Source organism: Rhineura floridana, chromosome 3, assembly GCF_030035675.1.
Source record: "Rhineura floridana isolate rRhiFlo1 chromosome 3, rRhiFlo1.hap2, whole genome shotgun sequence".
In the NCBI taxonomy this organism is placed as follows: Eukaryota; Metazoa; Chordata; class Lepidosauria; order Squamata; family Rhineuridae; genus Rhineura; species Rhineura floridana.
In genome coordinates this window covers 220,128,908-220,156,331 of record NC_084482.1, presented here as the reverse complement: position 1 = coordinate 220,156,331, position 27,424 = coordinate 220,128,908, and the positions used below count along the sequence as shown (strand labels likewise).

At 45.5% G+C, this 27,424-nt stretch overlaps 1 protein-coding gene across 3 annotated transcripts in view; it reads right to left on the bottom strand.

Moving 5' to 3' along the window:
• Positions 1–229: 229 nt before the first annotated feature.
• LOC133381679 (major histocompatibility complex class I-related gene protein-like) overlaps positions 230–27,424 on the bottom strand; it is a 41,293-nt gene continuing 14,098 nt past the window's right edge. For 2 of the 3 annotated variants that reach the window (XM_061621054.1, XM_061621055.1), the window contains exons 3-5: positions 19,439–19,714; positions 12,008–12,283; positions 230–2,671 (exon numbers count right to left, since the gene is read on the bottom strand). In XM_061621054.1, the coding sequence (XP_061477038.1) occupies positions 1,761–2,671; positions 12,008–12,283; positions 19,439–19,714 (1,463 nt within the window). In that variant the 3' untranslated portion in view covers positions 230–1,760. Of the gene's footprint in view, positions 2,672–6,746; positions 7,524–8,764; positions 8,852–10,608; positions 10,894–12,007; positions 12,284–19,438; positions 19,715–27,424 lie in introns of those variants that run through there. The other variant, XM_061621056.1, reaches the window with a different exon arrangement.

The following is a 27,424-nucleotide window of genomic DNA, read 5'->3' as shown; positions in this document are numbered from 1 at the left end:
GGGGGACTGAGAGGAGGAGCTGCAAGGACCCTATTTCTCACCTCATCTCTGCCAAGAACAAAAAAATCAGCCTTAAGGCATTTATTATACGCCTAATGATTTATTTTTATTATTATTATTATTATTATTATTATTACTGAAACAGTTTTTGTCCCACATACAATTCCACATACAATTCAGTCTTGTGATTAAACAGGACAAAAATACCAATAAAAAGAAAGATGGAGTTGAAATAAATATATAATAAAAAGCTAGCCGGCATTTTAAAAGGCAGGAGTGCTCTGTCTGGATAAATACAGCACACAGGTATGCATGGGAACAAGGGGGAAAGTTCAAAAAGGGGGGGAAGGAAGAGAAGGCCGAAGTTTCAGAAGTGCCTTGTGATTGATGGAGGGGGCCGTGGGGGGGTGGGGGGGCAGAACGGTGCCGCGGGGGGCACACACACAAACACACAAATCATCGTCACTCACCTCCACAGCTCTTCGCCATTCTGCTGCTGCCTTCTCCTCCGTTGTCCTTGCCCTGGCTTTTTCCTCCGGCGTCCATTTTTTCCTCTCAGATGCTAGCAGGCCCTGCCTATTCACCTCTTCCCTCGTGCCTCCTAACACAGATCACGAGGGAAGAGAGAGTCTGTGCAGAGGTCCAATCAGTGTGAGACACATGTCTTGTGTTAACCAATCACAGCCAGGAGCTGACTTCCCCTTGTTCCCGCCCCCAAGTAATGTGCAACCTAACGTGGAAACGTCAGAGTTGCAGCTGAAAAGTAGGGAAATTACTAGTCGTTCCGTTACTTGCCAAATGTAATGGAATTACCCACTCGTTATTTAAAATTGTAACGAATTACAAGTAACTCGTTAAAAATAACGAGTTACTTCCAAGCTCTGGGCAGGGGATACACTTTTAGCATCTATAGTTCAGGGGGCTCCATAGGGGTGTAACCCCTTGAAATGTTGTTTGTGGCCCCAGCCTGGATGATTCTATATTGCATAGTGGAAGAGTGTAGAAAGAAAATTATTGGCTGCTATATGGGGTGAGCACACAATAATGGTGGGCAAAAGGCCCCTCTGGGTGAGAAGCAGGGTGGAAGTGTCTGCACTGCACCTGGTGAAAGATGGGATGAGGACCATGGGTGTTTGAAGACTGAGTCTCAGGTCCAAATTATTGGATACAAGTACATTATCTGGAATGTGGTGATCATTTGGATGCTAGTGAACTATCTTTGTGTTGGAACTATCATTTAGTTTATTTTAAGCTATTAAAGTTAGGTTAGCTTTTTTGTATTTTTATTGAATATTGGATTGATCTTTTACTTACTCATTGATACTATTTTTAATAGTTTCTAAGATCTGTTATATTTATTCTTCATTTGGATTATTGTGATCTACTTTGAGCATAATTTTGTGGAAAGGTTACCATAAAAATAAACAGAAGATAATGATGATTTAACGCAATGTTGCCACTGAACAATATTTGCTAGAAAATAATCCTGAAAAATGACTCAGGGTGACACCGGATGAGCATTACCAGCACAAATATATTGTGGCTGATCAAGTGGGAATCAGGCTGTGATGAAGCAAAACATGTCAAACATAAAGCCCAAAGGGTCTGTGGCCATTGCAATAATTATGCATTCATTTTCATCATTCATGATTTGTACAGAATGAAGACAGATTTATATAAAAGGAGCCGTATTCCCAAGACAAGTATGTGGATTTCATTTCTGTTCTGCTGGAAATAGGCAAAAATAAATATGGCAACAATCAGATGCCATCTTTAGTTTTTGTCGTCAGGTGCTCCTTTGTATTGAGATCAGGCCTCAGTACAATAATATAGCATTTGGGAATGAAGATGCAGCCCAGAAGCCCAGCGCTGGAGGCCAAGATGGAGAAGACCTGCACGGCTACCATGTATTTCCCCTTCGTGCTCAGGTAGGTGGGCACAAAGGAGACCCAAACACTGCAGAAGACCAGCATGCTGAAGGTGATCAGCTTGGCTTCATTGAAGGCCCCAGGCAGCTTCCTGGCAAGGAAAGCCACTGTGAAGCAGACGGCAGCCAGGAAGCCCATGTAACTGAGGGCACCATAAAACATGGTGACAGACCCTTCGTTGCATTGCAGGATGATCTCTCCAGGCTGGGAGTGCATGTCTGAGTCTGGGAAGGGTGGAGAAATCCACAGCCAGATGGTGCAGATGACAATTTGGACACTGGTGCAGGAAATGACAATGGAGTTGGCCAGACTCTTCCCCAGCCATCTCCTCAGCCTGTTCCCTGGCTTTGTGGCCAGGAAGGCCAGCACCACAGTGATGGTTTTTGCCAAGACAGAAGAAACAGCAACTGAGAAGATTATGCTGAAGGCTGTTTGTCGGAGAAGGCAGGTCACTCTCCTTGGCTGGCCAATGAAGAGGAAGGAGGACCAAAAGGAAAGCAGGAAGGAGATGAGGAGGATGAAGGAGAGATCCCAATTGTTTGCTTTGACTATGGGTGTTTCCTTGAATTTAGTGAAGATTCCTAACACAATCTCTGTGGTTAAAGCAAAGAATAAGGAAATTGAAGCTAAGATGATCTCCAAATGTTCTTCATAATCCAGGAATGTGATAGTCTTGGGGATACACTGATCTCTGCCCTTGTTTGGATATTGATCTTCTGGACATTTGGTGCAGTGGTCTGCATCTGAGGAGGAGAAAAGGAGTGGCTTCAACATTGCTTACATCCATAATCAACTATGATTTTTTAGACACAGAAAAAATACTGATGTGGGAGAAGTTATAAAATAATAATAAGGAGGAGAAGGGGGGAAATATTTATTTATTTAGTGTCTACACTTAATCTTACTTTTCCTCCAATGACCTAAAGTGGGGCACGAGGTTCTTCATGATTTTTATCCTCAAAACTTCATTGTGTTATAGGATAAGCCTGGGTGAGTGTGAGTGGTCCAACGTTACCCAATGAGTTGCATGGCTGAATACGAATTTGGACCCAGGTCCAACTCTCTGACAGAGGACCTGCTTTGAACACAGGATGTGTCCTCACCAGTCGAAAAAGGATTTTAGGTGGTGGGGCCAGCAAAATTGTCTCTGGGAGACTTTTCATAGTAGACCACCCAGGGTGAGATAGATCTATTGCTTGACTTGGTAGAAAGACAGGTAAACCCACCATTAATTAAGAGAAAATAAGTCTAGGACAGAAAATAACCTATATGTTACAGGTAAATCGTATTCTTTCTCCAAGGAACTCAGGCTACCATCCATGTGAGGAACATTAGGCTGGGTGGCAAATGGCCCAAGGCAGTAAGCCCCCTTGTTCCTAAGCAGAGATTTGAACTTTCATCTGCTCAATGTGAGCCCAACAGTCCACGCATTTCATCCATCAGGCTCTTTCCACAGGAATTTTATGATGTTTCAAACCACAAACACCAGCCCTCCATACAGCCTCCTTATCTTATCACAGTCTTCCTGCCCCTGGAGCCCTTCAGACTTTTTGGACTGCAATGCTTTTTAGCTCCGACCAACATGACTGCGCTGGCTGGAGCTCATGAAAACTTAATTAATATATATATAAGGGCTATAATGAAGGCTTTCGAGAGGCCTGATTGACATGAGTACAGTACTAAAATTCACCCCACAGTGAGATTTGTAAGAAATCCATGCTATCGGGCCAAGTTTAAGGTTCTGGTTTTAGCGTACAAAACCCTACGCAGCTCAGGACCAGGATACCTGAAAGACCGTCTTACCCCTTCTATACCCAGTTGATCACTGCGCTCTGCAGGCGAGGGCCTCCTGCAGATACCATCTTATCAGGAGGTCTATTCTGCACAACATAGGAAACAGACCTTTAGTGTGGTGGCACCTACCCTTTGGAATTCCCTCCCCTTGGATATTAGACTGGCACCATCTCTGTTATCTTTTTGGCTCCTGTTGAAGACCTTCCTCTTTCAAGAAGCCTTTTAAGTTGAGACCTATCTCAGTCTGCGTCTGTGTTGGAATTGCTTTTTAATATGTTCTTAAACCTTTTTTTTAATGTTTTTAAAACTTTTTTTAGAAGACGTTTTGAAAACTTTCAAAAAGAGCTTTTAAAGATGTTTTAATGTATTTTAAAGTCTGTTTTTATGGTGTTTTAAAGTGTTTTTGGTGCTTTTGTTTGCCGACCTGGGCTTCTGCTGGGAGGAAGGGCGGGATATAAATCAAATAATAAATAAAATAAATAAATAGCATTTGGAAACTTGCAAACTCACTGTGGCTTTTTGTAGCTCGCCCTAAAAATTTTTTTAGCTCTTTTCCTATGGTGTCAAGCACTCGGTTGGCATTTGCAATAAACAAAGGTCAAGAGAAATATGGAACTTCACTCGGACCTACTGTCACAACGATGCTATGGACGCCCTGAAGTATTTGCAATGTTTTACATAGAAATTCTAACGGGGGGGAATCTGGTTTTGGGGGATCTGACGGAGAACCTGGCACTCAGATGCCCTCTTAATAATACAAGGAAGTGAGTGTGGGAAGGAATGAGAGCACCTGACCCCCTTTTGGAAGGCTTTAAGGGGTTCAGGTATTATATAAGCAATACCTGAAAACCCATAGCAGGTTTTACATTTGTGACTGGTGTATGCAGTATGTAAACTTAAAATGTAAACTACATTTAATATAGGGGCTTTGCATAAATAAAATACATAGTATTAGGATGTATAGGAGCAGGGGTTCAAGATGATAATAAAACAATAAAGGTACATAGCAAAAAAAAGGGGAAACAGCGAAGGTCATGTTCAGGTCATGACGGTGAGCAGTTGTGGGTTGTTAAGTCCCAAAGTCTGTGAAAAGAGCCCAAAGTAGCAGTTAGCCACAAGATTAAAGGGGACCAGATGAAGAGTTCTGTGGCCTCTGAGCTGGCAGTGAGCTCTCCTCTACACTACTTTTAACTATTGTCGCAGAAGTTGATTGGTATGCACGTAGTATGCACAATTGCCAACCCTTGTTATGAGTCCCGTGTGTTGGCAATGGAGCAATGATGATGATGAGGAGGAGATAGACTTGGACCAATGGGAAGGCACCAGTGATGAGCCCGTGGATGCTCCGCCCCTAAAGTTCCGGTTTCTACTGGGGAGGCACTGCCCGATCAAGAGGTTGTCTCTCCCCCTTCACTTCACCCCTTCCTCACTCACCCTACCACTGCTAAAGAGCAGGCCCCCTCCTGAGGGTGATGTTGAGGAGGGGGTCCAGCCGCCCTCACCTCAGACATGTAGGCTGTGGCGCTGGCAATCTCAATGAGCCTTCACTGTCCCTCTGAGGAGGAGAGCTCATCTGCCTCGTGCTCTCCCCAGTGATACTCAGTCCATGAAAGTCAGGTGCCCGCCCATCCTTACTTAAGGATGGTAAGGAGGCATGTCTAGTCGCTGCAACAATGTCTTAGTGCAGTATAGTTGTGCCTTGTCATTCCTTGCAATGATGCTAAATCCTGTACAACCTGTAAGCTGATTCATGAAGCGCTCTGAACTGATGCTGTCACTGTGGAGGGGGCTTCTGAGATCTTTGGAACATGCAGGAGAAGCTCTCCTGCAGACCGTGATGATCTACTGAGAATATAAGGGATAAGACAGCCATCTCTCAAGTAACCTGGTCCTGAGCAATATACAGTAGTGTAGTGGCAAATTCAGAAGTGCAGGGTCCCTTCATGTTAATCACAGTCATGCCCCTCCCCATTTTTTTTGCTGTGGGGTTGAGAATGAGATCCTTGATAATGCCTAGGAATCAATAAGCATGAAATAGGAGTGTTAGCTTATGAGAAGAGTCTTCTCAGTGTTTGAGTCACCTTCATTTACTCTGACTCCAATCTGCAGGAAAGGACAAGGAAGCATGTTAGAAGACTCTTCTCAATGGCTAACATACTCCCCTTTCATGCTGTTTGGCATGTAGTTGCTGGAGACATAGCGACCCTGCTGGTGCTCTGCTCCCAAACAAGTAAAGGGTTTAAGACTCTCCGATACCCTGCATGACCGCACCCCTGGCAATATAGGCCCATATATGTTAGTAGCAAAACCTTGAACTTGGTGTTAGATGCTGGCAGTAGCTACCATGTTCTGCACCAGCTGTAACCTCCAAACCAGCCTCAGGGGTAGCCACACCTAGAGCGCATTGCAGCAATCCATGCTTGAGGTTAACCAACCTACAGTTGTCTACAAAACCGACATAATAAAATTAACAAATACAGATCAAATCACAGAGTTTAAGAACAAGCATAGATAATGGAAGTCCATGTCTAATTAGGCTTGCCTGAACAGGGAAGGCGCCTGGCCTGATATTAATAGGGAGGGAGTTCCAGAGGAAGAGGTGCTGCCACGCTAAAAGAGTGATTAATTGGAAGAGCGGAACAAACATCATAAGGCGCCTGTAGAAGTGCCACTTCGGGCTCATCTACACGGGGGTTTACTGTGTGTCTGGTGCTACTTGCATCCCCTTTCAATTCGCATGGTTCACATGACGCTACTGGCAAACAGAAGCTATCACATGGTTTTCCCACTGTAAATCTGTACTAACCCAATCCTCTGATCATCCAAACAGGGAAGGAAAAAAGTCTTCACTCAGTTTCGCTACAGCTTGCAGACACTTTGCTCTGATACTTTTAGGTGGGTGTGTCAATCGTTCCCCTCTCCATGCCCACTCCCTCCTCTCCGCTTCTTTCATTTCATTTCCTGTGGGCTGAAGCGAAACCTCTCCTGCTCTCTCCCATTCTGCAAGCCTTTTTTATGTTACAGCAAACGGTGTCTTATGTTTCTTTTCCCCCTAACTTGTGCACAAAAGTATAATAGTGCTCAGACAAAGAGTTGTATTTCATTTGTATTGTATCAGTGAAAATAAAAATAATTGCACTTCCGGTTTTGTTTTCTTAAAATGAAACTTACTGGTAGAACAAACTGAGCACACTCAGTTGCCAGGTAACCAGAGGGAGTGGAAATGTTAAGTTAGTGGGCGTGGTCTTTAGGAAACTGCGTGATTGATGCTTCCCCTCAAGTGTGAGTAGACAACATTGTGTTTGCAGCTGGCAACGAACTCTTGCTGTGGGCACTGCAAACAGAAAACGGAGGTAAAAACAGCACCTTTAGCATGAAGTTATGGTCCCATGTGGATAAGCCCTTTTATAAATCTAAATGCTTGACTGGGCATATGCAGCGTAAACTGATCCTTCAAGGAAACCAGTCCCCAAAAAGTTCTCATTTGGAAGTTTGAAAACCATAATGGGCCTTCACCATTCCTCCTTCGATATTTCAAACTTTGAAGGGCCAGAGGTGGAGCAACTGCTTCACTGCAGAAGGTCCCAGGTCAAATCCTCAGCATCTCCAGGCCAGGCTTCCAGTCAGTGTAGACAGCACTCAATTAGATGGACCAAGGGTCTGAGTTGGAATAAGACAGCTTCCTATGTTCCTATGGAACTATATTATGGGCTGGCAGAAGTTCTGAAGGGGCAGGGATGATTAAGGACAAGTTGTCCGGCACACTACTCGATCCTCCAGCACTCCCAGCAGAGTATTTTGCTACAGAAACAAAAACAAAAGACGATGGTTAAGCCAGTATGGTGGAGTTGTCAGTGTGAGGTCCTTAAGAGTCAAGTGGAAGGATCTGAGAGGCCATCATGTGTTGTGAGTGTCAAGAATTGTCAAAAAGGTTGAGTGTAAGATGGTGAACATCCATCAGCCCGCCATGGCTCAAGTCCCACATCCCGTATCAAAAGGTGTTACAAGCAAGGAAGAAGATAATGTGTGACAGAGAGGAGCCTGTGGAGGAAACAGCTCCAAATGAGGACTCAAGCAAGGGAGGAGAGCCCCACAGAGAAATCCCTTCCTGTCCCCCTAAATATGGCCTTCAGGCAGAGCCTGAAACTGCACCCAAGGGGAAGAGAGGAAGAAGAATTCGGAGGAAACGAAAGAAGGACGGATCAAACAGGCACAATGCAGAGATCTCCTTTCCTGACCCACTAAATGTGGCCCACATATGGTGAAAACAGCCAGTCACCATTCTTATTTGATAACTTTTAACATGCTCAGAACAGGTTTCCAAGCAGTTCACAAAGTACAAAAACCGAAATACACGACCCTGAAAAATATGAAATAGAGTCATCCTACAGCAAGATCTCTCTCTCCTCTCCCTTTGCCTCCCCAGTGCTGCTTCTCAGAGCCCATCCCAGCCTGGCTCCTGCGCCTTTATGTTTTGGACTAGAGGAGTCTCTGCACAGACAAGGAGCAGGCTGGCTGCAAGTGCTGCAGAGACTCCCCTTTCCCAGAACATGTCGGGTGGGAAGAGCGAGTTGGCACAAGCCCTCTGCAGCAGCTTCAGGGCCGGTCTAAGCCCTGGGCACAGCCCCCCCAGCCCACATCCAAAAGCTGTGCTGTGCAGGAGAACCCATTTCCAAAAGGTGGTCACTCACCTGAAGTTTGAGTGGCCACCGGGTTGCCATTTTCCTGCCGAGGCACAAGCAGAGCATTGGAAGAGGAAATGACCTCCAAGGACCACACAACCCAATTAAAAAAGAAAAACTGGGAAGCTTATCTTGCAGGAAGGGAGTCTTTGTGGGGATGCACCTACCATCACTTTCTACATCCCTTTAGTCTTGGTACAAAAATGCCATTCAAATAGTGCTCCTGGGCACATCCAGGAGAGGAGTTTGTAGATACCTCCAGATTTTTTTGGGGGGGGTTCACCACTCAGCAAATCCCTGGTACATCCTACAATAGTGTGATCTCCCCCCCTCCCCAATGTGTTCACAGTTTATACTTACTGATGTACCCAATGATACCCGACACCAGCAGCATCACCAAAGCAGCCACAGCCCCCAAGATGCTCCCCAGATGGGATGTCTTTGAGGCTGGAATGGGGGAAAGAGTGTAAAATGATTACTGGGAACCCCAAATAAATACTCCCCTTGTATAAGGAATGCCTCTATGTGTCCTTGAGAAAATCAGGTGGATAACCAGAACAGACACCCCAAAACAGAGTAAAGAGCCCCAAATATCCCAGTACAGAGAGGGTGAGGAGGGGGGTTGTCTCTTTTCAAATTGGGGGGGCAGTAATGAGCAGGGTTCCATAGGGCTTGCCCCAAAGCTAGTGCTATTCAACATTTTTATTAATGACGTGGATAAGGAGGTGCTCAAAATGCTTATGAAATTTGCAAATGATACTATATTGGGAGGGATAGCTAACATCCTGGAAGACAGAAACAAAATTTAAAGGGATCTTGATAAGCTGGAACATTGGACTGAAAACAACAGCATGAAATTTAAGCGGGATATGTGCAAAGTTCTACACCTAGGAAAAATAAACCAAATGCAGAGTTATAAGATGGGAGATACTTGGCTCAGCAAGTCTACATACGAGAAGGATCTTGGGATTGTAGTTGATCACAAGCTGAATATGAGCCAACAGTGCAATGTGGCTGCAAAAAAGGCAAATGCTATTTTAGGCAGCATTAACAGAGGTATAGTTTACAAATCATGTCAAGAATTTGTTCCCCTCTATTCGTCACTGCTTAGGACTCATCTTGATTACTACGTCCAGTTCTGGACACCACACTTTAAGAAGGATGCAGACAAACTGGAATGAGTTCAGAGGAGGGCAACAAGGATGATCAGGAGAGTGGAAGCAAAGCCCCATGAGGAAAGATTGAAAGAACTGGGCATCTTTAGCCTTGGGAACTGAAGACTGGAGATATGATAGCAGTCCTCAAGTACTTGAAAGGTTGTCACATAGAGGAGGGCCAGGATCTCTTCTCTATCATCTGAGAGTGCAGGACATCGAATAATGGGCTCATGTTGCAGGAAGACAGATTTCAAGTGCACATCAGGAAAAACTTCCTAACTGTTAGAGGGGTCTGACAATGCAATCAATGACCTCGAGAGGTGGTGGGCTCTCCAACAGGACTCTTTTTTGTGTGGGGGAGAAAGTGTTTCAAATGCATGGCATGTACACAACTCCAGTCTTTCTCTGGAGGAAGATGTAGCCTCTCTGACCAGAGACATACCATGTTTCTCAGTGGGTAGACCTGGAGTTTGGGGAGGGGGCTTGACTCTTTCCATGGCCGAAGGAATGAGATGACAGGGCAAAGCAGGGCCTGCTCTGCACTGGCCCCAATACCACAGAGTATTCTCTTAAAGAAGGATCTCCAGAGCCTGGCATCACAGGCCTGTAGCGGCGCTTGAAAATATCCCTACATAAAAAGGCCTTGAGTGACCCTCAAACATTGATTTTCTTTGTGTTCAAGTGTATTTTTCATTCTGTTGATTAACTGCTCGTACAACTTTTACAAAATATTTTCTGGTATACTCATACCAGAGCTATAAACTGGGGCACCATAAAGTGGATCTGCTGTCCCTTCCAGAAGTAACGTTTCCCACCCCAATAGTTTTGGTGTCCCCCTCCTCCAACTTTTCACCTGCTCTGCATCCTAAAACACAAACCGTTCCCTATTGGGTGTCGTCACTGTAACCGATGCTGCTGCTGCTGCTGCAGGGTCTCTTCCTGGAGTCTCTCTTTCCTCCCTGGATGAAAATTCTCCCTGAAGAACTGCCACATGCATGCCACTCTCCCAGCTAGCCAGCCAGCCCTCCCTCCCCCCCAGCCTCTCACCAGGCTCCCTGAAAGCCACGTCTAGAGGCTCCAGAAGACCATCATGCTCCACGTGGCACCAGTAGTGGTCCTTGTCCTCGGGGTCTATCCGGATGCTGAGCCAGGCGTAGTACGTCCCGTCTGAGTTGGGTGCCACATCCCTGCGGATAGTCTCCTGCTCCAAGACCTCCCTGTCCTTCCTCCAGGTGGTGTCGATCTCCTTGGGGTAGAAGCCGTAGGCCTGGCAGATGAGAGTTTCCAGCCCATCCTGACCTGCCATGCGTGTAACTTTCACCGTTGGAGGGTCTGTAAAAATGGCAATGTTGGCATTAAAATGCATAATATGAGCACTTTTCCAGTGGCTGGCAGGGTGGGTGCTCCCCTTTAATGTTAGGAAGGGAGCCTCTGGAGCTAATGAATCCCAACACCCGGGTTGGAGGCTGGAGATCCCAAAGCAGGCTCTGATGTTGCGAATTTCGGTCTGGTCAGTGCCTGAATGGGAGACCACCTGATGAACACCCTCCCCCACCCCGGCTGCAGGTAGCCCTTTTCAGCCTGAATGCTGCATTCCCTTTGGGGCAGCCTTCCAGGGTCACAAGCCAGAGATGGGCAGAGGTGGAAGTGGGTGGAGCAACAAATGTAAATTTTATCTTTGTACTTCCTGTACACCCACAAATGGGTATATAGAAGAGAGATTATCAGAGTTTCAAGGACACATTCCAGCCAGACGGACATAGTGAAGAGGGATATGAAGTAGGGCCGGTGAGGGGTGGGGCATGGGGAGAGTCCTGAGGGTCAGAAAGAGAGGCTTAGGGGGCACATTGGGCCCCCAGAATCCAAGGTTCCCTACCCCTGATGCAGTCAGTTAATATCACACCCGTTTTCAGTATCCCAAAAAGACAAAACTCCAAAGAAGGGGATCTCCCAGGCTCCTCCAGCATCTTGTTGCGCTGAAATTGTGCCTCAGTCAGCAGCAACTGGCATTGTTGCATCTGCCAGACCTGGGTTCAGATCTCTCTAAAGGGGAGTTCACTTTGCAAGGAGGACCAGGGAATGCTATTTTCTCCAGGGTCTCCGATGCTTATAATTGCTCCTCTTGCGTGCAGGAAGCTCGATCCTCAGCATCCTCACGCAGGGATGGGAACACTGAGTCCCAGTCAGTGTAGACCTAGGGTTGCCAACATGCTGTATTTTAATTATATGTGGGGTTTATAGTTGATATTATAGTGATAAACTGCTTAGAAGCAATTCAGCATTTAAGCAGTATCTAAAGGAAATAATAATAATAATAATAATAATAATAATAATAATAATAATAATAATAATAATAAATAATGATAATAATGGGAGTTGGAATCCAACAACTGCTGGAGGGGTTAGAGGGAGATGAGAGTTAAGCATGCAAGAACTAACCCCTCACCTTTCCTCTGCAGCTCCTCCTTTCCACACTCCAAGAGTTTCGGCAGCCAATCAGGGCACTCCTCCTCCAGGTAGAACTTCAAATGACGAGACCAAGTGACGTCAACCTCCCAGTTCCGCTTGGTAAACTGGGCCGGCACATCTGCTGCCGTCCAGGTGAGCGTCTCCTTGTCGAAGGAGAGGAAGTCCTTCCCGTCGTAGCCGTACTGGCAATAACCTTCTCTCCGGCCGTCTTCGTGGATCTCGCAGCCACACGCCAACTGCCAGGTGTGAAAGCCTGAAAGAAAGAGACTCATCAGGACCACAGCAGGGTCAGGCCCACTCCTCGCCCCCAAAGGCTGGTCCATGTTTTGCAGAGCAGGCCTCTGTGAATGCTCCCCACACCTTCTAGAGTGAGAGAGCCTATATTGGTTGGAAGGTCAGAATGTAGGAATCTGCCTTCTACCCAGCCAGACCCGCTCAGCTCAGTATCGCCTGCACTGACCAGCAGTGGCTCTCCAGGGTTTATTTATTATTTATTTATTTATTTATTGTATTTATATACCGCCCCATAGCCAAAGCTCTCTGGCCCCAACCTGGAAGTCACTACGGACTGAACCTCAGACCCCTTACATGTTCTACCACTTGACTTTTGACATCCCCTCCCCATCCCAACATAGGGGCGCTGAGTTTCCCAGCAAGGGACAAAAAGGATCCATCTTGTTCCATCTCACACGCTGCCATGTTCAGAAGGGCAGCCGTCCACTCCATTTGGCACCACTACCTCCAAAAGGGAGGCAGAGATGTGATCTGATCCGCCACTGTCCTCACCAAGCCCCCTCGTGACCTGACCCGCCCACCACACCTTCTAGAGTGAGAGAATTTACCAAGTCAGACCACTGCTCCATCTCGCTTAGTATCATCTACACTGACCGGCAGGGGCTCTCCAGGGTTCTTGACAAGGAGACTCTCTCTCACTAGGGACTGAACCTCAGACCTCTTACATGTTCTACCACTTCACTTTTGACATCCCCTCTGCATCCCAATACAGGGGCACCGAGTTGCCCAGTGAAGGACGGAAAGGGCTGCTCTGCCTACCAGCCAATGGGACAAATGATATGGGGGCATTTCAAGGACACTAATCTTATCTCATTTTTTGATCGGGTAATCTCCCAATCTGCAGATATAATATTGTCATGCGCCACCCTGACCTCCTAGCAGTGAGAGATCTCCAGGGATCCCTGTGCTCACCCAGGGTTTGGTTTCCTTGGAAAGAAGGTCAGTGGAGACTGTGGTGTCTTTATGAAATATGGTCTATTTATTTACACACATTCACAGCCTGAGGTTAAGATGGAGGGGTTCAGGGCCAGTTCTAAAGTGGTTAAGGCGTTGGACTATGACCTGGGAGACCAGGGTTCAAATCCCCACATAGCCATGAAGCTCACTGGGTGACCTTGTGCCAGTCACTGCCTCTCAGCCTCATGAAAACCCTATTCATAGGGTTGCCGTAAGTTGGAATAGACTTGAAGGCACACACACACACACCATCCCAATATAGGGGCACTGAGATTCCCAGTGAAGGTCAGAAAGGACAGTCCACAGGTACATCTCACACACTGCCATGTTCAGAAGGGCAGCCGTCCACTCCATTTGGCACCACTACCTCCGAAAGGGAGGCAGAGATGTGATCTGTTCCACCACTGCCCTCAAGCCCCCCCCAGGACCTGACCTGCGCACCAGCAAATGGGACAAATGATATGGGGGCTTTTCAAGGAGACTAATCTCATCTCATTTTTTGATTGGGTAATCTCCCGATCTGTGGGAGTAATATTGTTGTGCGCCACCCCCATCTCCGAGCAGTGACAGATCTCCAGGGGTCCCTGTGCTTTCCCAGGGTTTGGTTTCCTGGGAAAGAAGGTCAGCGGAGACTGTGGTGTCCTTAAGAAATATGGTTTATGTATTTATGCACATTCTAACCTGAGCTTAAGATGGAGGGATTCAAGGCATCAGCAGTCCAAAAGAGCTTGCATTTCCATCAGGCTTACAGGAGGCATCCTAAAGCCACAATGCAGAGAGCCATCCTCTCTGTCTGCCTCCAGCTCCCAGCCTTTCGTCTGACTCAACCCAAAACACAAACCTCTTGTTGGCCTCAGGAAGGGGGAGGGTGTGATGTTCCTGTATTAGCGTATATATGGTAAGTGCTGTTTGTCTAGGAGATACATGGTAAGTGGAATGAAAGAGGAGGGGGGAGTAAATGGGCAGTAGAATGCTGGATGATTGGCTGAGGTTTTGGATGGCTGAGAGTATAAATGGAAGGATGACAGTTGAATCTGGGTGGACGTGAGTGGGTTGTCTGAGAGGTGTTTGAGAGGTGTTTGGTGGTGTTTGTCAGGAGAGTGTGGAGAAGGAGGGACTGGTGGAGTCCCTGGTGGTGCCTAGTGACAGGCAGTAGCCACGAGCAGGTAGGAACCTGACAGGGAGAGCCAGGGAAGGGCGTCACAGAGGGCGCTCCTGAACAGTTTCAGTAACAAGGGGATCTCCCTGGCCCAGTTAAGGGGCACTTGATAGGCCCATTAACTCACCTGGCCAGTCTAACTTAGACTAACAAAGAGGACTCATCTGACAAGCAGGAGTGGGTTTCTCCACTGCAGGGCCCACCTTCTGGTGCAGGGTTCCAAATGAGAGGCTGGAAGGGGGACTGTTAGAAACCATCTATCTCAACTCCCAAACCCATAACAATATTAAAGTGCATTGTTTTTTTGCATGGGTGGCAACGTTTCACTGGGTCCTGTCTATCCCCATACCCACTACTTCCATTTTGTGGAAAACAATGGATGCAGGCTACCTTTAAAAACAACTCTTTTACGCCAAACTGCTCTTGCAAAATACATTTGTATTAAACATTAAAAGTGCCCTTAGGAATATAGCAAGCGGCTTTATACTGAGTCAGACCCTTGGCCCACCTAACTCCATACTGTCTGCACTGACCGGCAGCTGCTCTCCAGGGTTTCAGACAGGGAATCTCTCCCAGCCGTACCTGGAGGTGCCATTGGGGATTGAACCTGGGACCTTCTGTACGAAAGGCAGAAGCTCCTCCACTGAGCTACATGTTACCAAATCCTCCCAAACTACACAGGAAGTGGATTGGACTGTGAAAGACCAACCCAAATGGTGTTTGCATTTTGACAACTTTGTAGGGCAGTCCAATATCTCAGAGAGGAGGTCAGGTCTCCTGCTCCCTTGGTGCATTCACTATAGCTGCCCAATTTCCCTGCTTTTTAAAGTCTGGTAGAAATATCTGTGGGCTAGAGGTACATTCTTAAACCGCAAGGTTTTTTGCCTATTAGTGAATATGATTTTTTTGGACTGCTCTTTTGTGCAAACCTGGTAAATTGAAATATTTTATTTCAAAAACTAATATAAAGGAGCACACCGACTGGTAAGCACCTGCCTGTGTGCATGCCCGCAATGGACACAAGGCTTCCAGAACTTATGGTGGGTGGCAAAGTACTAACTGAGGGGAAGAGACAACAGCACACAGTGCGAATCCAACCCACCAAGCACCACCCACTAGTGTGGACAGGAAACATCAAGGCAGATGCTGCAGGCATAAAGCTGAAATCTCTCATGCGTGGATGAAAGCACGCAAAAGCTTTAAGTGCAACAAAAACACCTTACTGAGAGAGACCACTCCTAACTTGATTTAAATTGTAAATTGTATTTGTAAATTATATTGTTTTATTGATGTGTTTTATATTGTATTTTTATATTTGTGTTTTTTGTAAGTTGCTTTGAGGGCCTTTGGCTGAAAGGAGGGTATAAATAAATAAATAAATAAATAAATAATGTGCACGTGGAAAGAGTGACCCATGTATGCATTAGCACCCCAGCGTGAACATAGCCTCATGGAAAGAAGCTTTAAAAAGGAAGAATTGAATCATTTATGGGGGGAACTTAATATACTGTGGCTTCTGAATCTCATGAAAAGGGTTTAAGATGGTATCAGAACAGCACCAAACTCTGGTGATAATATTAATGATTTAGAACGCTCCTGACATGCTGGAAACGCAGAAAAGCAAGAGAGCTTTCTTACGCTAATCCTTATGCTAAAGGTTCTTGGAAGCAAATACAGAACATGGTTAATGTTATGTTGGAAGCTTGGGAAGAAGCAGTAATGTGGCTGAGTGCTTGATCGGAGATGGGTGAAGGAATAGTGTTTTGCAGTGTTCAGAAGCATGGCAGTTTCACTTTCAGCCAGGATGCCTTTGGTGAGGCTCACCGAAAGGAACTATTCCGGTTGGAGACTAAGGATGCAAGCGTTCCTGATAAAGGAAGATTTATGGCAGGTGTTAGAAGATGACCCACCGGTAGCTCCGCAGCCTGCAGCGTGGATTCGCATGGATGAAAAGGCAAGAGCATTAATCATTTTGGCTTTAGATGACTCTCAGTTGCTATATGTACAAGAGAAAGCAACAGCGAAGCTTATGTGGACTGAATTAAACACAGTGCATGTGAGAAAAACAGCCAGTAGCAAGATTTACTTAGCACAGAAACTTTATCAGATGAAGCTGGCTGAGCACGGGACAATGTCAGAGCATTTATTGGAATTAAAGAGGCTGTTTGCAGAACTACAAGAGAGGAATGTGGAGCATACAGAGTTACAGCAAGTTTATATTATCTTATCTTCGCTGGATTCATCTTGGGATTCGATTGTGAGTTCGTTAGAGGCAATGCAGGATGCCAATCTAACTGTGGAATACGTCTCACGCAAGCTTCTCCAGGAGTGGGAGAGAAGACAGGATGCCAGAGGACGGGAGAGAGCGAAGAACAGAGAAAGCAGGAAAACAAACTTCAAAGACACAGAAGCAAGATCTTTTGGACTTAAAGCTTGTTACTATTGTGGTTCGAAAACACATCTACAAAGAGACTGTGAGGCAAAGCGAAAAGGACGAGGCAAGAAGTCATCAAGTGTACAGCTGGTGAGTGCTGAGAAATGCAAACCGAAAAGCTGTGAGAACAGAGACAGTGCTGTATGGGTTGTTGATTCTGGGGCGACCCATAGCTTAATAAAGGACAAAACTTTGTTCAGAACTTCACTTCCCGCGAAAGAGGTGGTTGTGCTGGCAGACGGCACACACAGAGAGGTGTTGGGAAGAGGTACAGTAAAGCTAAATGTTTTGAACACAATTATGACTGATGTATTCTATGTACCAGGCTTAGAATGCAATATTATGTCTGTAAAGAAACTGAATGCTATGGGATATAGTGTCATGTTTAAACAAGGGACATGTGAGATACAGAAGGGAGACAAACTCTGTATGAAGGGGTTTCTGAGAAATCCACTGTTTTACATCCAGTTCAAACTCACAGGTTGTGCTGCTATGAGTGCTAACAGAAAGGCTCATGATAGATGCATTCATCTATGGCACAGAAAACGAGGGCACGCTAGTTTTGGTACAATAATGAAAACACCCAGTAATAGTGTGGATGTAACACTGAAGGAATGTAACCAGTATGTGGATTGTGATGTATGTAACCAAACCAAAGCCACAGATGCTCCCATATGCAAAGAGGCAGAGTGTAGCACAAACGCACCATATCAACTGATACATATTGATTTAGCTGGACCATTACAAAGCTCACAAGGAGGTGCCAAATATTTTCTAGTGATAGTGGATGACTATACTAGATATAGCACCGTCTATCTGTTACATGGTAAAGATGAAGCAGAGGGGGAACTGAAAATGTTTGTGAAAAAGGTGGAAGTGCAACATGGTGTAACAATACAAAGAATACGCGCTGATCAAGGGGGAGAGTTTACTGGAAAATCCTTAGAGCAGTATTTGACAAAGAAGGGCATAGAACAGAATTTCACTGCACCATTTTCACCATTTCAGAATGGGATTGCTGAGAGAAAAAAATAGGACACTTCAGGATGCAACAAGAGCCATGTTGAGGGATTCTGAGTTGTCAAATGCATTTTGGAGAGAGTGCATGTTGTATGCCACTTACATACAGAACAGGCTATATCATAGAGCACTTAAAATGACGCCATATGAGAAGCTCACAGGAAAGAAGCAGAGACTGCAGCACATTGCAAGGTTTGGGGCAAAGTGCCAGGTGCACATACCCAAAGGTAAACGACATGGGAAATTGGCTCAAAGAGCACAGAGAGGGAATGTGTTAGGATTTCAAAATGCATATTACCATGTATGGGTACAGAATCAGAGAAAAGTGGTGCTGAGTAGGAGCATCAAGGTACAGGAGCAAGATAGGGATCACACTGAAAACGTTGATCTGGGGAATTCACACACTACATCCATAGAACATGTAATAGAGCAGGAAATAAAACAGGAGGAAGAGGAACAACCTGTTGCTGATGTGGATGAGAGAGGCAAAGAAGAAACTGAACCTCAGGTAACACTGAGACGCTCTGAAAGAGCTAACCTGGGTAAACCACCTGAGAGGTTTCAAATTAGCTCGGTAAGAAGTCATGAAACAGAAAGGTGGAAAGAATGGGATGATGGTAAAACATTGTACTTGGATTGTATTAAACCGTCATGAATGCAGAAAAGTAAACTGTAATGTGAAAAGCAATGTAAAAATGTGGTGAAACATGTAATGTGTTGAAACATTGTGTAAGGAATGTCTTTATGGAAAAGGTGGGAACTGTAGGCTACTGAGATGTATGTGTCTGGTATTTTCCACAAAGACAGAACTGAAATAACCAGTAATGGGTTAAAACTGTGCAGGCAGTCCAAGGACACAGACTGCAGCTGTACAGAGCTGGAAAGGCATAAAACCTTGAAACTGAAACCACTCGGTGTGGGGGGTGTTTAGTATGCTAGGAGAGCTAAGAAGAATTTATGTCTGTAAAATTCCTGTCAGTAAAGACTCTTAAACTTATAACTGTCTGAGTGTGCGTTGCTATCTTTCTACTGGTTCTGGGTGCCTGGCACAAACGTGCAAATGCCGGCCGTCAATACACCGCTGCAACAGCCTCTACTCCCAATTTGTCCAATTAGAAACATTAGAAACAGACAAAAGGAAGTACTTCTTTACTCAGCGCATAGTTAAACTATGGCATTTGCTCCCACAAGATGCAGTAATGGCCACCAGCTTGGACGGCTTTAAAAGAAGATTAGACAAATTCATGGAGGACAGGGCTATCAATGGCTACTAGCCGTGATGGCTGTGCTCTGCCACCCTAGTCAGAGGCAGCATGCTTCTGAAAACCAGTTGCCGGAAGCCTCAGGAGGGGAGAGTGTTCTTGCACTCGGGTCCTGCTTGCGGGCTTCCCCCAGGCACCTGGTTGGCCACTGTGAGAACAGGATGCTGGACTAGATGGGCCACTGGCCTGATCCAGCAGGCTCTTCTTATGTTCTTATGTTCTTATGCCCCTAGGATGAGGATGTGGGGAGGGGAACACGTTCCTGCCCTGCCCATTGCTCACCTCTGGTCTGGTTGTAATGTTTTTGCAGATTCACCAGGTCCCTTCTGAACCTCTGCTCACTGCTCTGAAATCTCCAAGTGTTTATATCCCAGAACTGAGGATAGTACTTCTCCACATTCTTCATCCATGAGATGCGAGGCTGGGCCCGCCTCGTCTGGCTGTCGTAGTAAGTAGCGAGCTGGCCATCCACATACGTTACCCCACTGAACTGGACCAGTCCTTGGCTGGGCTCCCACAATGCACTGTACATGCCATCCATGGAATGAGATGAGGAACCTGCAAGGGAAAAAAAGGGGGCAGAGTTAGAGGGGCACATGGGCACACCCCAAACGAGCCTAGGAACTCTCTGTGTAGCAGCATCCTGCACCTCCACAGAAGCAGAAAGAGAGTCCTTTGCCCTGATATGAGATCAACCCACCCTCAGCAGCTCCTGATAAGTTCTGTCAAAAAAGAAGTCTGGGTTGCCCCAGGCCCCAAAACCCTAATATGATTGATTGAAACTTTATTTTTACCCTGCCCTTTTTCCAAACTGGAACTCAGGGCGGCTTACAAATAAAACTACATGTAGTTAAAAGCATACAAAAACATACAATTAAAATACAAAAAAACTCTGCACAACCTTAAAACCTTAAAAGGCACTTAAAAATCTAAAAACAATTTAAAATAATACACATAATAATAAAAAACAATAAAACAAGCAGTTTGAGAACTTTCTTCCAGTTGCTTTGTGCTCCTTGCAGGAAAGCAGGGATCTGTCCGCCTGCCTCTCTCTCTCCCCCCCCCCAAGAAGTAGAATTTGGTTCCTTATTCAAGACGGAACTGCAGCCTGCAGAAGGAGCCACACTTCACACACCTCTCCCCAAAGAAGCTGTGGGCCACCCACCCTCTCGTCTGCCCCATCTTCCTTCTTCCTTAGGGTGCTTCTACGCCATTATTTTTTTATTAATAATAGTATCCAAGCTAATACCCTGGAAGACAGAAACATGCAAAAATGCAAAGGGACCTTGAGAGGCTGGAGCATTGGGCTGGAAATAACAGAATGAAATCAACAGGGATAAATGCAAAGGTCTACACTTAGGAAAAAGAAACCAAATGCACAGTTATAAGATGGGGGATACTTGGCTCAGCAGTACGACATGTGAGAAGGATCTTGGAATTGTTGTTGATCACAAGCTGAATATGAGCCAACAGTGTGATGAGCCCTTGCTGATTACTACAAAAAGGAACTCCTGGAAATTAACCATGACAAATCGAAAGTCATGATTTTTACCAGGAGGAGACTAAAACATCGATGGCAGATTAATGATTACCCAATAGAGCAGGTCACGACCTATAGATACCTTGGGATGAAATTTCATTCCTCAGGATCGTGGCAAGTCCAAATAAAAAATGCTACTGCCAATGCACATAGAACTGCAAGGGCGCTCCTCAGTGGCGTCACTAGGGTTGGTGTCACCCGGTGTGGTAACTCATGGTGTCACCCCCATGGACCTCCTCCCGTACAAGGTATGATAGTATTCTTCAAGTACTTGAAAGGTGGGCTGGGATCTCTTCTCGATCGTCCCAGAGTGCAGGACACAGAATAATGGGCTCAAGTTGCAGGAAGCCAGATTCTGACTGAACGTCAGGAAAAACTGTTAGAGCGACGTGACAATGGGACCAATGAACTGGGGAGGTACTGGGCTCTCCAACCATGGAGGCCTTCAAGAGGGCAGCTGGACAGGGACCTGTCAGGGATGCTTTAATCCAGATCCCTGCATTGAGCAGGGGGTTGGACTCGATGGCCTTATAAGGACCTCCCAATGCTCTACCATCCTATGATTCTATGAAATTTACACCTTGGAAAGGGGACAGTTCCAAAAACATCCATTTCATAAACAAAAGTCACAACTCACGTGCTAGAAGTAAACAATTTCTGACATACACTTTCATCCATTTTGGAAATACAGGCTTTTCCCTGCAACAGGGGAGGTCTGTGGTTCTCCGGATGTTGCCAGACCCCCAACTCCCATCAGCCCCAGCCAGCATGGCCAATGGTCAGAGAGGGCCTGAATCCGTCCCTGCCCAATGGCAAAGCGCCTCGGGCCCCCTTGGGAATTTATGTTCCTGCAGATATTCCTGGACTGCAACCCCTATTAGCCTCAGCAAGCAGAACCCATGGCCAGGGGTGATGGGAGGTTCCCCATAGCAGTCCCAATGTTTAGATGCAGTCAGTTTCCTTGCAATTTCCACCCATTGCCTCTACTCCTGTCCTCTTGAGTGCTTTACTTTACTTTTATTTTTACAGTCATAGACCCGATACAATCAAATAAAATACATACAATAACTATCCAAATAAAACAATATTGCAATGTTACAAAAGTGCAGCCAGTCCATCAGGAGGAGGGATCTTCATTCATATAGATTGGGCAGCAAAAATAAATTTGGCAACAGATAAGGTGCAATCTCTATTTGAGGCTGACAAAAGATAGGGAAGTAGGCGATCAAGCGGCTTATGAGGAAAGTTTTTTATAATTGGAATTATAAATTTAGAACGTTCAATAATATATAGTGAGCACTCAAAGAAAATATGAAAGAGAGTTTCAATATCGCAAGCATTGCAGGGGCACAGTCGATGTTTATACGGTAAGCCCCGATATCTCCCTTCTAACAGCGCAGAAGTTATACAGTTGCATCTCGCCTTAATAAAGGCTAGGCGGTATTTAGGGACCGTGAGAAATTCCAAATAAGAGGCACGTATCGATGGCTCATAACTCAGGCCAAAGTGAATGGGGTAACATGCTGAAGTGGCTGCCGTAATTGCGCATTGAAAGTCTATATCTCTAATCCGGGCCAGAATAGAATATTTCACTGCTGCTGGCTCTTGTGATGCTAGATACTCTAAAGAAAGACCTATGGTTGCAAGATAAGTGGAAAACGTTTTAGCCCATGGGGAGGAAAAAGGATCCTCCCACAAGAGTGGAGGATAGCCAGAAGAATACTCATATGACAATTTAGACCAATAATCAAAAGCTATAGTCCACGCTTGGGCCTCAAGCGAGATTAGGCCAGATTCCAATCTAAGGGCTGCAGATGGCAGACAGTTTGGAACACCAAAAATTTGTCGGAGAAAAATTGAAAGTACAGTCTCTACAGAGGAATCAAAGGCCCCAATCCATAACGGAACTCCATATAGCAGTTGGGGAATTATTTTAGATCTAAAAACCTGTAGGGCTGCCGGAATATATTGACCTCCTTTTATAAAAAAAAACGTAAAATGCCCTTTGCTGAGTTCCGTGCAGTTGTAATGGCAGCTCGGATATGGGGAACCCAGGACAGTGATGAGTGGAATAAGATACCTAAGTACTCGAACTGAGTAACCTGAGCAATTTGGTGGGCATTGATCGTCCATTCAGAAGTTGAAGAGCGTTTAGTAAATACTACAATTTTAGTTTTAGAAAAATTTATAGTCAGCTGGTTTTCCTGGCAATATAACATAAAAGCTCGGAATGGTCGTTTTAGACCGATTTTAGATAGAGATAGAAGGACGGCATCATCAGCATATAACAATAGGGGGCAGTGCTGAGTCGCTAGTTTGGGGAGTGAAAATCTGGCGAATAACAGCTAATTGCTAAATCATTCATGAAGAGGTTAAATAGAAGAGGGGCTAGGATACAGCCTTGTCTAACTCCTTTTGTTGTAAAAATGGGGTTTGTGCACGGCCACATCTGACACGAAAAGATGTATGCTGGTGCAATCGGATGATTAAGAAAAGGAGTCTTTTGTCAGTTGTAGTATTTGCAAGTTTTACCCATAATTTCTCCCTACGGATAGAGTCGAAAGCGGATTTTAAATCAACAAATGCAAGATATAGGCCATTGCCCCATCGATTCCTATATTTTTCAGCTAGGTGATTTAAGATTACACAATGATCAATCACAGACCCGCCTTTCCTAAAGCCCGCCTGCTCCCAGCCCAAAATATTTTCCTCTTCTAGCCATGTGGAAAGTCTCCCTTTCAAGTAGCTGGCATAAAGTTTGCCGATTACAGAGAGAAGGCTGATTGGTCTATAATTCGCAGGATCTTCTCTAATCCCTTTCTTAAATATGGGAATAACTATGGCTTCTAGCCAGGACTCAGAGGGGTATCCAAATTTATTTATTTATTTATTTAATTAAGCTTATATACCGCCCGACTAGCAACAGCTCTCTGGGCGGTGAACATTAAAAATACAATAAAAATAACACAAAACTGTACACAAAACTGTTCAGTCTAAAATCAAAATATAATAATTTAGAATTAACAGGAATTAAAATGCCTCAGAGAAGAGAAAGGTTTTAACCTGGCGCCGAAAAGATGATAGTGTCGGCGCCAGGCGCACCTCCTCGAGAAGACCATTCCATAGTTCAGGGGCCACCACTGAGAAGGCCCTAGATCTTGTCACCACTCTCCGGGCTTCCCTATGAGTCGGAACCCGGAGGAGGACCTTCGTAGTAGACCGTAGTGTACGGGCCGGTTCATATCGGGAGAGGCGTTCCGGCAGATATCGTGGTCCCACGCCATATAAGGCTTTATAGGTAAGTACCAACACTTTGAATCTGGCCCGGAAGCATATTGGAAGCCAGTGCAAACGGGCTAGCACAGGTGTTATATGCTCAGACCGCTTAGTTCTTGTTAGCAGTCTGGCCGCCGCATTTTGCACTAGCTGTAGCTTCCGAATCGTCTTCAAAGGTAGCCCTACATAAAGCGCATTGCAGTAGTCCAGACGCGAGGTTACCATAGCATGTACCACTGATGTGAGGTCCTCCTTACTCAGATAGGGACGTAGCTGGGCTACCAACCGAAGTTGGTAGAACGCATTCCGGGCCACCGAGGCTACATGAGCCTCAAGTGTGAGGGAAGAGTCTAAGATGACTCCCAGACTACGCACCTGTTCCTTTAGGGGGAGTGTAATCCCATCCAGGACAGGGTATATATCCACCATCCGATCAGAGAAACCATCCACCAACAGCATCTCAGTCTTGTCAGGATTGAGTCTCAGTTTGTTAGTTCTCATCCAGTCCATTATCGCAGCCAGGCAACGGTTCAGCACGTCGACTGCCTCACCCAAAGAAGATGTAAAGGAGAAGTAGAGCTGCGTGTCATCAGCATACTGATGACAACGCACTCCAAAACTCCTGATGACCGCCCCCAGCGGCTTCATATAAATGTTAAAAAGCATGGGAGACAGAACCGAACCCTGCAGGACCCCACATTGGAGAACCCACGGTGTCGAGCAATGTTCCCCAAGCACTATCTTCTGGAGACGACCCGCTAAGTAGGAGCGGAACCACTGCCAAGCAGTGCCTCCAACTCCCAACTCCGCAAGCCTCTCCAGAAGGATACCATGGTCGATGGTATCAAAAGCCGCTGAGAGATCAAGGAGAATCAACAGAGTTACACTCCCTCTGTCTCTCTCCCGACATAGGTCATCAAACAGGGCGACCAAGGCAGTCTCAGTGCCAAAACCAGGCCTGAACCCCAATTGAAATGGATCTACATAATCGGTTTCATCCAATAGCACCTGGAGCTGGTCAGCAACCACTCGTTCCAGGATCTTGCCCAGGAACGGAACATTGGCTACTGGTCTGTAGCTGCTGAAATCCTCTGGGTCCAAGGAAGGTTTTTTCAGGAGTGGTCTCACTGCCGTCTCTTTCAGATAGCCAGGGACCACTCCCTCTCGTAAAGAGGCATTAATCACTTCCTTGGCCCAGCCAACTGTTCCTTCCTTGCTAGTTTTGATTAGCCAAGAGGGGCAAGGATCCAGTACCGAGGGGATCGCACGAACCTGTCCAAGCACCTTGTCCACGTCCTCGAACTGAACATTTATTTATTATTGTAAACAGGTTGGCCAACAGGGGAGCCCACCAGACCTGATATACTTTCAACAGTTCAGGGGGTATGTTATCAAAACCAGGTGCTTTGCCTGGTTTTAAACTGCCAATCAGATCAGTTATTTCCTTTTGAGTGACAGGTGCCCATATCGGTAGATTTGTTAGGTTAAGGGATGGGGAAATGCGACATGTATCCTCATAATTATCAGTAAAATGTTGTTCCCATTGATAGGGAGGGATGCTGCCTGGGGCAAAGTTTAAAGACCTCATATCTCCAGAAACCAGCTTCCAGAAGGTTTTCGAGTTTTTGTGTCGGGAGGCTTGTATTAAGGCCTTCCACCCTTCCTGAACAGCCTGCCTTTTTTTGGCGGCTATCGTTGCCTTATATTTCCTTTTGATAACAAAATACTCAGAAGGAAGAATATTGGCGTTTTGAAGGCAATATTGTAGATAGGACTCCCTTAGTTGTCTCTTGAGATCACGACAGTCCTTATCGAACCATCTAGGAAAACCTGTTCTATAGATTACCCTATGTGGAGAAGGTTTGGGCACTAAGGTCATTTTTAAATTTGAGATCAGAGTAGCGTAATCTATTAATATAGCACGGGGATCTGTGGCTTTCATTATTCGCTCCTGTAGGGCCACTCCTAAAGAAGAGGTAAAATTTTTTGCCATGTTGAATCTACAGAAGGACACCAAATGGTCCTTTTATATGTAAAATATGCTGAGTTTGCCATTGGGTTATATTCTAGATCCAAATGTCCCCTTTCTGGTAGTTGTATAGAGAATATTAGGGGAAGATGGTCACTGTCCTGTCTATTGCCCACCATAAACCTCGATGTTAGGTTAAGTAGGTGTTGCGAAATTAAGACATAGTCGATGACACTGCTTCCTCGGCCAGAAATGTAAGTATATTCTGCGCATGGATCTACCAGTCTGAGGCCGTTCAGCATTATGAGATTATGACTGCCAATCAGACGAGTTAGGCAGATGCCTCCATAATTTATCTTAATATCCTTAGAAACCCTAACATGGGTGGGAGCATATTGAGCATTATCCTCTCCCCCCCAAAGATTTGATGCAAATAATGCATCATTATTGGGGCCGGTTGTGATGTTCCTGTATTAATGTATATATGGTAAGTGCTGTTTGTATAGGAGATACATGGTAAGTGGAATGAAAGAGGAGGGGGGAGTAAATGGGCAGTAGAATGCTGGATGATTGGCTGAGTGTTTAGAATGGCTGAGAGTATAAATGGAAGGATGACAGTTAAATCTGGGTGGACGTTAGTGGGTTGTTTGAGAGGTGTTAGGTGGATGTGAGTGGGTTGTTTTGGTGGGTTTTTGAGAGGAGATTGTGTGGAGAGTTGGTGGATGTGAGGAGAGTGTGGAGTTCGGATTAATACTAAGACAAGTACCAGAAATAGATGAAACCATATGCTTATGTGCCTTTATAAAGTAATCTTGTTATCTCTGTTATTTAATAAAAACTATATTTGGTTTACCAAAGGCCTGATCCTTAGCTGGGGTTATACAGACCAGAAGGGAGGGCAAGGTGCTTACCAAGGCTGAAGGGAAACTGTAACAATTGGTGGCAGCGGTGAAGGGAAGAATATAACACCACAAGTATTCAGAGCAAACCAGGATCGTATGCTTTATATATAAAGATCAAAGGGATTGGGGACAGCTTAAGCACTCAGTCACAGAGGTAACCTGATAGAGAGACTCAGGCAGAGTCTCTGGGAATACTGGTTATAGGACGTGACTGGTGGTGCTGCCTAGCAGGGGGATCTGTTGAGATCTGTGCTAGAGCGGGGAGAGAAACCATAAAAAAGGACAGTCTGGACTGGTGGAGTCCCTGGTGGTGCCTAGTGACAGGCAGTAACCACGAGCAGGTAGGAACCTGACAGGGAGAGCCAGGGAATGGCGTCACACCGGTCCTAGCATTAAAATCACCCATGATGATAAGAAAGGCTTTAGGAAATAGAACCTCAAGTTCTGTTAAGTATCTTTCTAAGTCTTCCCAAGCTTGTTCATTTAATTCCCTAGAGGAATATGGAGGAATATAGACATTGACTAACAGAAATGATATGGTATTATACGACAGTAAAACCCCCATAGCTATGTTTTTACAT